Here is a 13,181-nt window from a genome sequence, read left to right on the forward strand (position 1 = left end):
CCCTGCCGTAAGTGTCTTTCATTAGTCTCGTTCCTCAACAATAACAACTCTGTGCAGTTGTGTTGTGTGGAGACACATATGAGCTCCACCTTGGCAGGTACACAGGCAGTTGAGACCTGCCGCAGCCCAGCAGGTAGGCTGAACAAGTTTGGGAGGCCATAGCACCAAGGAGACGGTAGCAACAAATGTTTAAATGGGCACATCAAAGGGGTTGTTAGATGAATTCCATGCAGTGTCATTGAAATCTATCAAAGAGGAATAAGCCCAGGGGGTGGAACGCCATCCCACCGAGGCCATACAAGCACCGAGCACCTCCCACCAAGTTATGTAATAGAATGTTACTGACTCCTGTTATGTTTCTGCATGGCGTTAAAGATAATAGTTACACACAGAGCCATAGAATAGTATTCTACGCTCTGATTACACACAGTGCCTCCAGGCACGTAGGGAAGTACACGTAACATCATTTTTATCATATTTATAGATAGGACGTCATCTTGGCAAGGCATTTATTCCGTATAGGTATTGTACTAACTGTAAACTCCCTGGGGACGTTCTTGCCTCGGTAGGGCGAGAGGGATTGAAACAGACGAGCAGTCATGCTAACCAATATCGTACTTAGGTATGAATGTAGGCTGGCAAAGAGTTAGCTTTAGATTTTCTCTAATAAAATCTCTCTCTCTCTCTCTCTCTCTCATGACTAATGTAGCCTATCTATGTTCATGGCCTACAACCAACACGCGCGCGCGAAATGAAAGTAGGTATTATTTTGGCGATAAGGTTATTCATAATTAAGTACTTCGAATAATTATTAAGATTACTAGCTATAACGTGCAACGGGAAAGGACACATGTGTACACTTCGTTATAAACTTTGAACGTTTTCCTGTGACGTATGTAGCTGTGTTCAGTAAAGGCATGTTTGCGCTGTATATTCGCGTGGCTTTATTTGTGAGGAAAAGTTTAAAAGACTCCAATATTAGGGTATGACTCACTTATTTCGTTGAAGGAAGTTGAGGGGTCGGAGGCGATATATATACAAGAAATAAAGGCAGTTATTGACCCCCCCCCCCCTCTCTCTCTCTCTCTCCTCTCTCTCTGAGTAGAAAATAGCAAAATTGAGTTCAGTTTTAGCGTTTTCTTGACCGATTTATAAACTTGTGTATGAAAGTTTGTTGTTTTTTATTAGTGTTGCTGTTGTTGTTTAGGAGTATATTGGGTATCGAAAACGTAGTCAAGTGATAATGATGACTTTGGGTGACGGTGTGTGTGTGTGTGTGTGTATAGGAAAAACGACTAACCACCAAGACAACAACAAACCACAACACACGCAATTCAAAACCCCATATCAAAACCACCCATATCGAACCCGCCCATGTCAAGCCCATCATCCATGTCAAACCCACCACCCATGTCCATCTCTCCCATGTCGAACTCCCCGCCCACATCGTTCATGCCGCCCATCTCAAAGGGTTCGGCCATTTCCATCCCCGACAAATCCGGTCCGCCCTCGTCCAACAACCCTGGGTCAATCCCGTCCATGCCTCCGCCGTCGGGTATCATCTCCGCGTCGGGTTCAAGGCCACCACCAGCGTCAGGAGCTATGGGTTGGGCGTCTGTGTTCGCGGCGTCACCACCACCACCACCACCTTCACCGCCATTACCGCCGCCGTCTCCGCCAGCACCTCCGCCACTCTCCGCCGGGTCGTTGTTGTAGTAGTTGTTGGTGACGTTGGTTTCCTGTTGAGATGGTTTGGGAATGTAGATGACTTGTGGTGGTTGGTGGTAAAGGTTTAGTTCATTGCTGTTGTGTTATAGTTAATACCGTATGTGTCGTTTTTTTTATATTTTCTTTATTACTCATTAATATGGGACATGGGTTTAGCTGCATCATAGTACGAGTAGATATAGGTAGTGATCTTGCATTTCAGGTTTGAACTAATTATTATTTGTTTACGTGCATTGAAGGATATTCAGTCTAGAAAAGATGTTGGTCCAGGTATCCTTTGCCAGGGATAGGCTACTTGAAGCCCCTCGCTCCTCCAACGTACAGCATTCTTAGGCCCATATTCTCATTCATCTCGGGACTTAGACACCCACAGTTGATCAGGCTTTGGTGGAAGTAGTGGGTATTTCCATGGCTAGTTTTCTAGTTTTATGAGCCTTGTGATAGTTTGACAAGGCTTCTGCACCATGAATGTGGCAATAACTCATAAGAACCCAACTAATCTTCTTTGTGGCTTTTGGAAATATTAGTTTTGAAAGCCGAAAGCGTCTGAAAATACGTGCATTAAAATCAACCACTGCCGGGCTCACAACCTATGCAGCTGGGCAACCATCCACCCATCCACTCACCGTGTTATGGTATCCTCCACCGCGGAAACCATAGCCGCCGAGGCCCATGCCGACGGGGACACCAAAGCCGAATCCCATGCCCCAGCCGCCCATGCCCCAGCCCGTCATGGCCGCGCCCATCATCATGCCCCCAGCGAAGTCCCCCATACCGTTGTTTCCTCGGTCCATAATGATAGTGTTGGTACCGCCGCCGCCGCCGCCGTAACCACCACCACCACCATAACCTCCACCACCACCATAACCTCCACCGCCACCATAACCTCCACCACCACCATAACCTCCTCTGTAGCCTCCTCGTGGGTAGCCTCCGCCTCCTCTTCCAGCTCCAACGTATCCTCCTCCTCCTCCGCCGCCACCAGATATGTCTGAAGTTAAATGAAGGATTTTTATTGATTTGAAATGAGGTGTAAGGTGCTGATTTTATTCATTTGTGTTTTTTTTGTGTGTCAGTCATGAACTGTGCCACTATGTTTATTCTCATTGATTTTGTATTCTCTCTCTCTCTCTCTCTCTCTCTCTCTCTCTCTCTCTCTCTCTCTCTCTCTCTCTCTCTCTCTCTCTCTCTCTCTCTCTCTCTAAATTACTACTACTAGCCTACTACTACTGCTACTACTACTAACCTATATATACTTACTCTGAGGCGGTTGGGGAGGAGCCGAAGGAGAATAGGGGGGCGGGTCCCCTTTCTTTTCCCCTTCAGGGGGTGGCGGCGGTTGGGGGGGCGGGGGCAGCTGTGGAGAGGAAGGGTTGAGGTGCATAAAGTTATCTGGTACTTGTTGTTGTTGTTGTTCTCTGTTGTTCATTATTATTATTATTTTATTATTATTATTATTATTATTATTATTATTATTATTATTATTATTATTATTATATTGTTGTTGTTGTTGTTGTTATTTACTTACCGTGTTGCTAATGGCTGTCATCCACTGGCTGTTAAGGCATGAAAAAGAAAGAGTGGATCATTTTTTTGTTTGTGTGTGTATATGTCCTTTGACCTACCTTTTTCTTAAATGTTCTTAATTCATATGCTTATACGTACATCTTAACAAAACTAAATTTGCATTCACATTGATAAGGTGTTGGAAATATCCTTTACTCCTTATTTCTTTTCCCTTCGTATTTCCACCACCACCACCACCACCACCACCACGTGAACGAATATGCGGGGAACATTTTGGAGCAGCGAGGAGCATTTGGGTCTTCCTCTAACGGGCTCATCCCTCTTTTTCCTCCATTATCCTCTCGCACGCCTCACTATCTAAATAACCCCTTCTTCCCCTTCTACTTTCTCCTCCAAGTCTCCTTTTTCTCCATCATTCCTTCTTATTCCTTCCTATCTAATCCCTTCTTCCCCTTCCTCTTTCCCTCCCCCTCCCCCTAATCCTCTTTCTTCATCATTCCTTCTCATATCTAATCCCTTCTTCCCTTTCCTTTTCCCCCCTACCTCTCTTCCGCATTCCTTCTCATTACTTCCTATCTAATCCCTTCTTCCCTTTCCTCTTCCCCTCCCCCTCCCCTTAATCCTCTTTCTTCATCATTCCTTCTCATATCTAATCCCTTCTTCCCTTTCCTTTTCCCCCTACCTCTCTTCCTCATTCCTTCTCATTACTTCCTATCTAATCCCTTCTTCCCCTTCCTCTTCCCTCTCCCCCCTCCCCTTCCTCCTCTTTCTTCATCATTCCTTCTCATATCTAATCCCTTCTTCCCTTTCCTCTCCCCCCTCCCCCTCCTCTTTCCCATCCACTCCTAGCACCACAGTCACCACCCATGAGGCACGCACTTGAGGTCGTCCATGTTCTTGGCGAGGAACCAGTGCATCTTGTCCTTGGTCTTGTTGCCAAAGACTGCCAGCGTGTTGGGGTCCTGTCCTTTGGGTAGATCAGGCCGCCCTGGCACGTACGAAGCGAAGGGCCCCGCCGCTATCATCTCCGGGGCCTCCTGTAGTGGTGAAGGGAAGGGGGTGAGTGAGAGAGTAAGGTGTGTGATATATGTGAAGGAGGAGGAGGAGGTGATGGTTGTTAGTAAAGGAGGTGAAGGAGATGTGAACGAAGAAATGACAAGTATAGGGATGAAGAGACGAGGAAAGGGTGGTTAGTGAAGAGGGGTGAGAGGAGGAGGTGAATATAGAGGAGCAGCTGGGAGGGAATGAATGTGTTGGCTGTTAGTAAAGATGTGAGGGAAGGTGCAGGAGGAGCAGAGTAAGGGGAAGGAAGGAAAGAAGGAAGGAGAGGGCAGTGACTGTTAAAGTAAGTGGGGGAGAGAGATAAGGAGGAGTATATAGGTTTGCGGTAACTTTTCCAACTTTTAACTATAACAGCTTCTAATTTTTTCAACTTTTTTTCAGCTTTTCCTCTTTTCATGCGGTAACTTTCCCAACTTAGCTAGCATGAAAGTTAACTTTTATACCTGTCTGTTAACTGGTCCTTCCTTCCTTTCATATACCTTTCATACCTGTCATACCTGCACACTTCTCGTACCTTTCATATATTTCCTACCTTCATACCTTCCGTGCTTCCCATATCTTACCTGTCGCCTTTAATTAGGGCTTCTTCCTTTTCCTTCATACCTCCATTCCTTCACACCTTTCTCCTCCTCCATACCTTTTCTACCTCTCCCACCCGCATACCACATACCAGACACCAATACCTCTTTACATAACGCACAAAAACACACCCTAGTCCTTGCTCCTTACATCCTATACACACTCGCTACACACCCTTAGCAAGACACCCCAGGACGATCTCACCACACACACACACACACACACACACACACCACTATCCCCCCCCTCACTCACACACAAACACACACGCCTCGAAGTGCTGATTATACCTTGAGCATGATGGCCCCCAGGAGGTCGGTCTCGTCATGTTCTTTGTACCACTCTAGCGCTGAGTCCTCGTGCAGCACCACCCAGTCCTCGCGCCAGTTCGACCCTATGAATCGCTCTGTTGGAAAAGGGATGTTTGAAGACCTTTATTTTTTATCCATCTTTCACTGGGTAGGCTGAAGGATTAGATAGATAGATAGATAGATAGATAAAGAAAGACAGAAAGAAAGAAAGAAAAGAAAGATAGATGGAAAGAAAGAACGCTCTTGTTTGGGGAAGTGTCGTACCAGTGGAATTTTTGGCATCATTGATTTAGTTTATGTTTGCGAGTCGTAGTGAAAGGATAAGGTCAAAAGGTTATACTAGTGTGGCACCGCCTTTAGAGAGCTTGAAGGACAATCACTTAGAATTATATAGGGAGGATGAGGAATAAGTAACGCTCGCTTCGGTGAGGTTCGAGTTAAAAAAAGGAGGGTGAATAAGCCCTTTGTGGGGGACTGAAGCCGATACTGTCAGACGCTTCCACCCCTCACATCAACTATTTCCAAAGGTCGAAAAGGAGATCAATCGAGTTCTAAAGAGTATGTTTTTTTACGTTCATGATACAGAGGAAGGGTCAGACTAACAGAGGGGTTTATAAAGCTACCCCTGGAATGCCCAAAACTCCTATGAAAGCAAATATGTGTGCTTGGCCATCGAAATGTTTAAAAATATGAGCCTAAGACTTCTTTCTCCCATTGTTTAATAAGGGAAAGATGAATGACGTTGATAGATGATAGAATACTTAAAACTGAAAGGATGTGGCGACTTACAACAATGAATACAACTTTGAGTAAGGAAGGTATAATATATTTCCCCCGTACATACCTCAAGGGGAAGATAAAGGAAGGAATAACACTCTCATGGCGCTGATAGATGAAAAAGATATCTCGACCTATAGCGATGAATACTGCCAAGATAAGTACACGTTCAAGAAGGAGTTACGGTATGCTAAAACTGGGGCTCGCAAGTAGAGTAGTGGAGGAGTATAATCAGTGGAATCTGACCCTCTCTTTCGGCTCCTCTCTCTGTTCATTATATTTGCAGGAGCAACGGCGGTGGGCTTTTTGTCTTCTTCTTCTTCTTCTTTTTCTTCTTTTTTTCTTCTTCCTTGTTTTTCCTCTTTTTCTTTTGCTTCTTCTTTTGCTTCTTTTTCTTGTTCTTCTTGTTCTTCTTGTTCTTGTTCTTCTTTTTCTTCTTTTTTCTTCTGTTTCTTCTTGTTCTTGTTCTTGTTCTTCTTTTTCTTCTTTTTTCTTCTGTTTCTTGTTCTTTTTCTTTCTTCTATTTCTTCTTCTCCTTCTTTTTCTTCTTTCATCCATGAGCCATCTTTCTTCTTCTTCATCCTTCTCAACTTCTTTTGTTTTCTTCTTCTTTCTTCTTCTTCTTCTTCTTCTTCTTAATTGACCTTTCAGCTGCCTTCTTTGACCGTATAACAGAGAAAAGATGACAAATATATAATCGTTAGGTTAGTGTACAGATGACTGGACTTTTGAAGAGGAGGTCGGAGAAGTCAAATAATGCATAATTGATTCTTACGAGGCTCCATAATTTATCAGATAGATCGACTATTTTAATAGCCTCTTGTATAGTCTTCTTATGTCCTTGTGTGTCATTGTTTTGATACTTATTCGTCGGTGAGTGGAACGATTCAAACATTTATACAACGATGAACATAATATTAAAAGATTCATTGATTCTCTTTGTCTGTCTGTCTGTCTGTCTCTCATTCTCTTTTTTTCTTTTCTTTTCTTACTTTCTCCCTCTTTCTTCCCTTGATTCTTCCTTTCCTTTCTTTCTTTCTTTCTCTCTCTCTCTCTCTCTCTCTCTCTCTCTCTCTCTCTCTCTCTCTCTCTCTCTCTCTCTCTCTCTCTCTCTCTCTCTCTCTCTCTCTCTCTCTCTCTCTCTCTCTCTCTCTCTCTCTCTCTCTAAAGGTCATCCACTTATTGAGTCTACCTTAATTCCTTATTGATGTCGTGTACGCATTCCTCCCCTGCGTCCCCGCACGTTACTTTCCCTCTCAACTGATATTTCACGCCTGAATCGATGCAAGGTCACAGAGCGGAACGAATCAGCACACCCATATTCTTAAACACATCGATAGAAAAAGTGAAATATGGGATAAATGAGGAAGATTGGCGTCTACGAGTTATTTTGCGATAGCTTGCGAGGTTATTCCCTATGATGACGTCCCAAGCATACGCATTTGACAAGGTTTTCGTAGGAACTGTAGGCATTTTCATGGATTTTTTTTTTGGGGGGGGGCATTGGTGGTAGTTTGACCCTTTTCCTGTACTATGAACCTACAAAAGCACTCATCTCATTACAACCCGATTCGTCTCCACTTCGGCCTCTGAAAATAGTTGATGCAAGAGGAGAAAGCGTCTGAGAATATCTTTTGGTTATATTCTTAAACGTGTCAGCAGCCCCCAAGCATACACACTTGACAAGGCTTTCGTAGGAGTTGTGGCATTTCCATAGGTAGTTTTATTACCCTGGAGGTAGTTTGACCCTTTTTCTGTACCATGAACCTTCATAAACACTCATTACAACCCGATTACTCTCCTTCTCGGCCTTTAGAAGTAGTTGATGCGAGAAGAGGAAGCATCTGAGAACACCGGCCCAGGTTGGCTGTTGTATACATTCTGCGTCTTATTTTCCTCTGTCGTTATATAGTTGTGTGTTGGGTTGTGTGTTGGGTCGAGCACAAGGATGTTTTTTTTTCTTCTCCGTTATTTTATTTGATTCTATTGCGATTGAGTCACTTATTATTTGTTTTACCTATAGATTTCTTTGTTTTATTATTTACTATTTACTATCATTTCTGAGTATCATTTATTATTACTACTACATTTTTACTATTATTTATATTTAGCATTTACTTTTTGGCTGAAACTGCACTGCCTTTTGGTTTAGGTAAAAATGGAGGAGAGGATGGATGGGAGAAAGAAAGAAAGAATGGATGAAAAAACGAAAGAATGGATAATGAGGATGATGGATGGAGGGATTGGCGACTATGGCAGGACTGATAGGATAAGGATAAGGATTAAACTGAGAGGATAAGGGTAAGGGAGAAGAAGAATAATGGAAGGAAAGGGTAGGGAAGGGAAGGAAAATTGTGTGTGTGTGTGTGTGTGTGTGTGTGTGTGTGTGTGTGTGTGTGTGATAATTACGACTGTGTATAGAGCATAATTATATAATCTTTCGTCTTTCATTATTTTCTTCTTTTTCTTTCTTTCCTTCTTCTTCTTCTTCTTCTTCTTCTTCTTCTTCTTCTTCTTCTTCTTCTTCTTCTTCTTCTTCTTCTTCTTCTTCTTCTTCTTCTTCTTCTTCTTCTTCTTCTTCTTCTTCTTCTTCTTCTTCTTCTTCTTCTTCTTCTTCTTCTTCTTCTTCTTCTTCTTCTTCTTCTTCTTCTTCTTCTTCTTCTTCTTCTTCTTCTTCTTCTTCTTCTTCTTCTTCTTCTTCTTCTTCTTCTTCTTCTTCTTCTTCTTCTTCTTCTTCTTCTTCTTCTTCTTCTTCTTCTTCTTCTTCTTCTTCTTCTTCTTCTTCTTCTTCTTCTTCTTCTTCTTCTTCTTCTTCTTCTTCTTCTTCTTCTTCTTCTTCTTCTTCTTCTTCTTCTTCTTCTTCTTCTTCTTCTTCTTCTTCTTCTTCTTCTTCTTCTTCTTCTTCTTCTTCTTCTTCTTCTTCTTCTTCTTCTTCTTCTTCTTCTTCTTCTTCTTCTTCTTCTTCTTCTTCTTCTTCTTCTTCTTCTTCTTCTTCTTCTTCTTCTTCTTCTTCTTCTTCTTCTTCTTCTTCTTCTTCTTCTTCTTCTTCTTCTTCTTCTTCTTCTTCTTCTTCTTCTTCTTCTTCTTCTTCTTCTTCTTCTTCTTCTTCTTCTTCTTCTTCTTCTTCTTCTTCTTCTTCTTCTTCTTCTTCTTCTTCTTCTTCTTCTTCTTCTTCTTCTTCTTCTTCTTCTTCTTCTTCTTCTTCTTCTTCTTCTTCTTCTTCTTCTTCTTCTTCTTCTTCTTCTTCTTCTTCTTCTTCTTCTTCTTCTTCTTCTTCTTCTTCTTCTTCTTCTTCTTCTTCTTCTTCTTCTTCTTCTTCTTCTTCTTCTTCTTCTTCTTCTTCTTCTTCTTCTTCTTCTTCTTCTTCTTCTTCTTCTTCTTCTTCTTCTTCTTCTTCTTCTTCTTCTTCTTCTTCTTCTTCTTCTTCTTCTTCTTCTTCTTCTTCTTCTTCTTCTTCTTCTTCTTCTTCTTCTTCTTCTTCTTCTTCTTCTTCTTCTTCTTCTTCTTCTTCTTCTTCTTCTTCTTCTTCTTCTTCTTCTTCTTCTTCTTCTTCTTCTTCTTCTTCTTCTTCTTCTTCTTCTTCTTCTTCTTCTTCTTCTTCTTCTTCTTCTTCTTCTTCTTCTTCTTCTTCTTCTTCTTCTTCTTCTTCTTCTTCTTCTTCTTCTTCTTCTTCTTCTTCTTCTTCTTCTTCTTCTTCTTCTTCTTCTTCTTCTTCTTCTTCTTCTTCTTCTTCTTCTTCTTCTTCTTCTTCTTCTTCTTCTTCTTCTTCTTCTTCTTCTTCTTCTTCTTCTTCTTCTTCTTCTTCTTCTTCTTCTTCTTCTTCTTCTTCTTCTTCTTCTTCTTCTTCTTCTTCTTCTTCTTCTTCTTCTTCTTCTTCTTCTTCTTCTTCTTCTTCTTCTTCTTCTTCTTCTTCTTCTTCTTCTTCTTCTTCTTCTTCTTCTTCTTCTTCTTCTTCTTCTTCTTCTTCTTCTTCTTCTTCTTCTTCTTCTTCTTCTTCTTCTTCTTCTTCTTCTTCTTCTTCTTCTTCTTCTTCTTCTTCTTCTTCTTCTTCTTCTTCTTCTTCTTCTTCTTCTTCTTCTTCTTCTTCTTCTTCTTCTTCTTCTTCTTCTTCTTCTTCTTCTTCTTCTTCTTCTTCTTCTTCTTCTTCTTCTTCTTCTTCTTCTTCTTCTTCTTCTTCTTCTTCTTCTTCTTCTTCTTCTTCTTCTTCTTCTTCTTCTTCTTCTTCTTCTTCTTCTTCTTCTTCTTCTTCTTCTTCTTCTTCTTCTTCTTCTTCTTCTTCTTCTTCTTCTTCTTCTTCTTCTTCTTCTTCTTCTTCTTCTTCTTCTTCTTCTTCTTCTTCTTCTTCTTCTTCTTCTTCTTCTTCTTCTTCTTCTTCTTCTTCTTCTTCTTCTTCTTCTTCTTCTTCTTCTTCTTCTTCTTCTTCTTCTTCTTCTTCTTCTTCTTCTTCTTCTTCTTCTTCTTCTTCTTCTTCTTCTTCTTCTTCTTCTTCTTCTTCTTCTTCTTCTTCTTCTTCTTCTTCTTCTTCTTCTTCTTCTTCTTCTTCTTCTTCTTCTTCTTCTTCTTCTTCTTCTTCTTCTTCTTCTTCTTCTTCTTCTTCTTCTTCTTCTTCTTCTTCTTCTTCTTCTTCTTCTTCTTCTTCTTCTTCTTCTTCTTCTTCTTCTTCTTCTTCTTCTTCTTCTTCTTCTTCTTCTTCTTCTTCTTCTTCTTCTTCTTCTTCTTCTTCTTCTTCTTCTTCTTCTTCTTCTTCTTCTTCTTCTTCTTCTTCTTCTTCTTCTTCTTCTTCTTCTTCTTCTTCTTCTTCTTCTTCTTCTTCTTCTTCTTCTTCTTCTTCTTCTTCTTCTTCTTCTTCTTCTTCTTCTTCTTCTTCTTCTTCTTCTTCTTCTTCTTCTTCTTCTTCTTCTTCTTCTTCTTCTTCTTCTTCTTCCTTCTTCTTCTTCTTCTTCTTCTTCTTCTTCTTCTTCTTCTTCTTCTTCTTCTTCTTCTTCTTCTTCTTCTTCTTCTTCTTCTTCTTCTTCTTCTTCTTCTTCTTCTTCTTCTTCTTCTTCTTCTTCTTTTCTTCTTCTTCTTCTTCTTCTTCTTCTTCTTCTTCTTCTTCTTCTTCTTCTTCTTCTTCTTCTTCTTCTTCTTCTTCTTCTTCTTCTTCTTCTTCTTCTTCTTCTTCTTCTTCTTCTTCTTCTTCTTCTTCTTCTTCTTCTTCTTCTTCTTCTTCTTCTTCTTCTTCTTCTTCTTCTTCTTCTTCTTCTTCTTCTCTTTCCTCCTCTACCACCACCAGCACCTCCACTAACCCCACCACTACTACCATCACCTCTTCTTCCTCCTCCTCCTCCTCCTCCTCCTCCTCCTCCTCCTCCTTCTCCTCCTCCTTATGCTATTACGCAGGAATTCTGTAATAACAAGGGGGTTGAAAGTGAGGGGTTATGGGGAAGGTCATGCAAGTGCTGGTGATAGGGATAGTGACGGACGAAGAAGAGGAAGTGCATGGGAGTTGTGAAGATGATAGAGAAGGTAAAGGAATAGATTGTGAAGTGGTAGTGAGGGTGATAGTTGTGATGGTTAATGTGATCGTGGAGGAGGTGGTGATGATGGCAGTGGTAGTGGTGGTGGTGGTGGTGAGGTGACCTTTCCCGGCCCCCGATGGAATGTTAGTCTATTGTCCTTTTGCTCGTGGCGATGGGAAGATAACGTTGTGAGGTGGCTGTTAAGAAGGTGTTGGGCACTACTACTACTACTACTACTACTACTACTACTACTACTACTACTACTACTACTACTACTACTTCTACTACTACTACTACTACTACTACTACTACTACTACTCATAGGATAAGGATAAGATTTACAGGATAAGGGCAAGGGAAAGGAAGAATAAGAGAAAGGTGGAGATGGATAGGAAAGGGTAGGAAAGGGACGGAACTACTACTACTACTACTACTACTACTACTACTACTACTACTACTACTACTACTACTACTACTACTACTACTACTACTACTGCTACCACTGTTCCTCCTACCACCACCATTACCTCTACCCTCTCACCCAGCCACTAAAATATTCCTGTTCAGTCCACTTTCACGCGGGTCAGCGGCCCAACACGCTAAGCCCAGTACTGTGTTATCGACCCTCGCGGCCCTGTACTCTTGATAAATAATAGGCACTTTTCCTCGTCAGGCCGCGCACGTCAGCCGCTGTGTGTGTGTGGGTGTGGGTGGGTGGGGGGGGGGTCTCCGTCGTTAGGTAGACAGGTGTATACAAAGCTTGATTTTTCCTCTGTCGCTATTGGTGGTGGTGGTTGTGGTGGTGGTGGTGGTGCTTCTACTACTACTACTACTACTACTACTACTACTACTGCTGCCAATGATAATAATGATAATGATAATACTTACTTTTGTATCTGATGAGGTATCCCTTTTTGACCGGTTTTGTCATGGCTGTAAAGAGATAGATAGATAGATATATAGATAAAGAGAGAGAGAGAGAGAGAGAGAGAGAATAAATATGCTTAAGATCAATAAGTAAAATCTTCATACCTACGTGCGTGTGTGTGTGTGCGTGTGTGTGCGTGTGTGTGTTTGCGTGTGTGTGAATGGTGTCAGTGCAATATGCTGTCACTTTGTTTGTTTAATATTTCTGTGTGTTTGCTTTTTGTCTGACTGGTTGGTTTTTGTTAACTTTTCTCCTTTTTTTTTTTTTTTTACTTCGATTTCACGTAACTTGCTCTTCCGGGAATAAGTAAGGGAACAGAGGAGGAGGGAGGAGAGATCAGAGGACAGTAGGGGAGAAGGGAGGAAAGAAGGCAAGGAAAGAAGGAGGGAGAGAGAGGAGATTGAAGAGGAATAAGGAATAAAGATTAAAGACCAAGGGAATATGAGAGAGAGAAAAAAAGTGAGAGAGAAGAGATGGAATGATAAAAAAAAACAGGAGGTTAATACAAGGAAACAAGAAAATAAAGAAAATAAAAGATACATAGTTGATTAAAAAAGTAAAGTAGAAGTAATAAAAAATATGAAAGAAAGTAATGGAGGTGGAGAGAGGGAAGAAGGGAGGGAGGAAGGGAAGGAAAGAGAAATAAGGAAGGTGGAGAGAGGGAAGAAGGGAAGGAGGAAGAGAAGGAGAGAGAAGTAAAGAAGGTGAAGAGAGGGAAGAAGGGAAGGAGGAAGGGAAGGAGAGAGAAGTTAAGAAGGTGGAGAGAGGGAA

General features: G+C 41.4%; 1 protein-coding gene across 1 annotated transcript; it reads right to left on the minus strand.

Annotated features, from left to right (window-relative positions):
- Positions 1-322: 322 nt before the first annotated feature.
- Positions 323-12,468, minus strand: LOC126988965 (uncharacterized). Its single transcript, XM_050847398.1, has 7 exons — positions 12,371-12,468; positions 5,187-5,302; positions 4,135-4,292; positions 3,257-3,284; positions 2,989-3,085; positions 2,355-2,719; positions 323-1,739 (listed from the first exon to the last, which is right to left on the minus strand). The coding sequence occupies exons 1-7, from the start codon at positions 12,411-12,413 to the stop codon at positions 1,335-1,337; spliced, it is 1,212 nt and encodes a 403-aa protein (XP_050703355.1). The 5' UTR covers positions 12,414-12,468; the 3' UTR covers positions 323-1,334.
- Positions 12,469-13,181: the final 713 nt, after the last annotated feature.

This window comes from Eriocheir sinensis, unplaced genomic scaffold, assembly GCF_024679095.1.
Source record: "Eriocheir sinensis breed Jianghai 21 unplaced genomic scaffold, ASM2467909v1 Scaffold1023, whole genome shotgun sequence".
Taxonomy (NCBI): Eukaryota; Metazoa; Arthropoda; class Malacostraca; order Decapoda; family Varunidae; genus Eriocheir; species Eriocheir sinensis.

What these genes read in the sequence shown, in the direction of transcription:
- LOC126988965 (XM_050847398.1), bottom strand. Translation starts at nt 12,413, where the DNA reads ATGACAAAACCGGTCAAAAAGGGATACCTCATCAGATACAAAA. An exon ending in AAGAACATGGACGACCTCAA is followed by an intron (nt 3,285 to 4,134) that starts GTGCGTGCCTCA and finishes ATGCCTTAACAG; the next exon opens with CCAGTGGATGACAGCCATTA. An exon ending in TGACAGCCATTAGCAACACG is followed by an intron (nt 3,086 to 3,256) that starts GTAAGTAAATAA and finishes TCCTCTCCACAG; the next exon opens with CTGCCCCCGCCCCCCCAACC.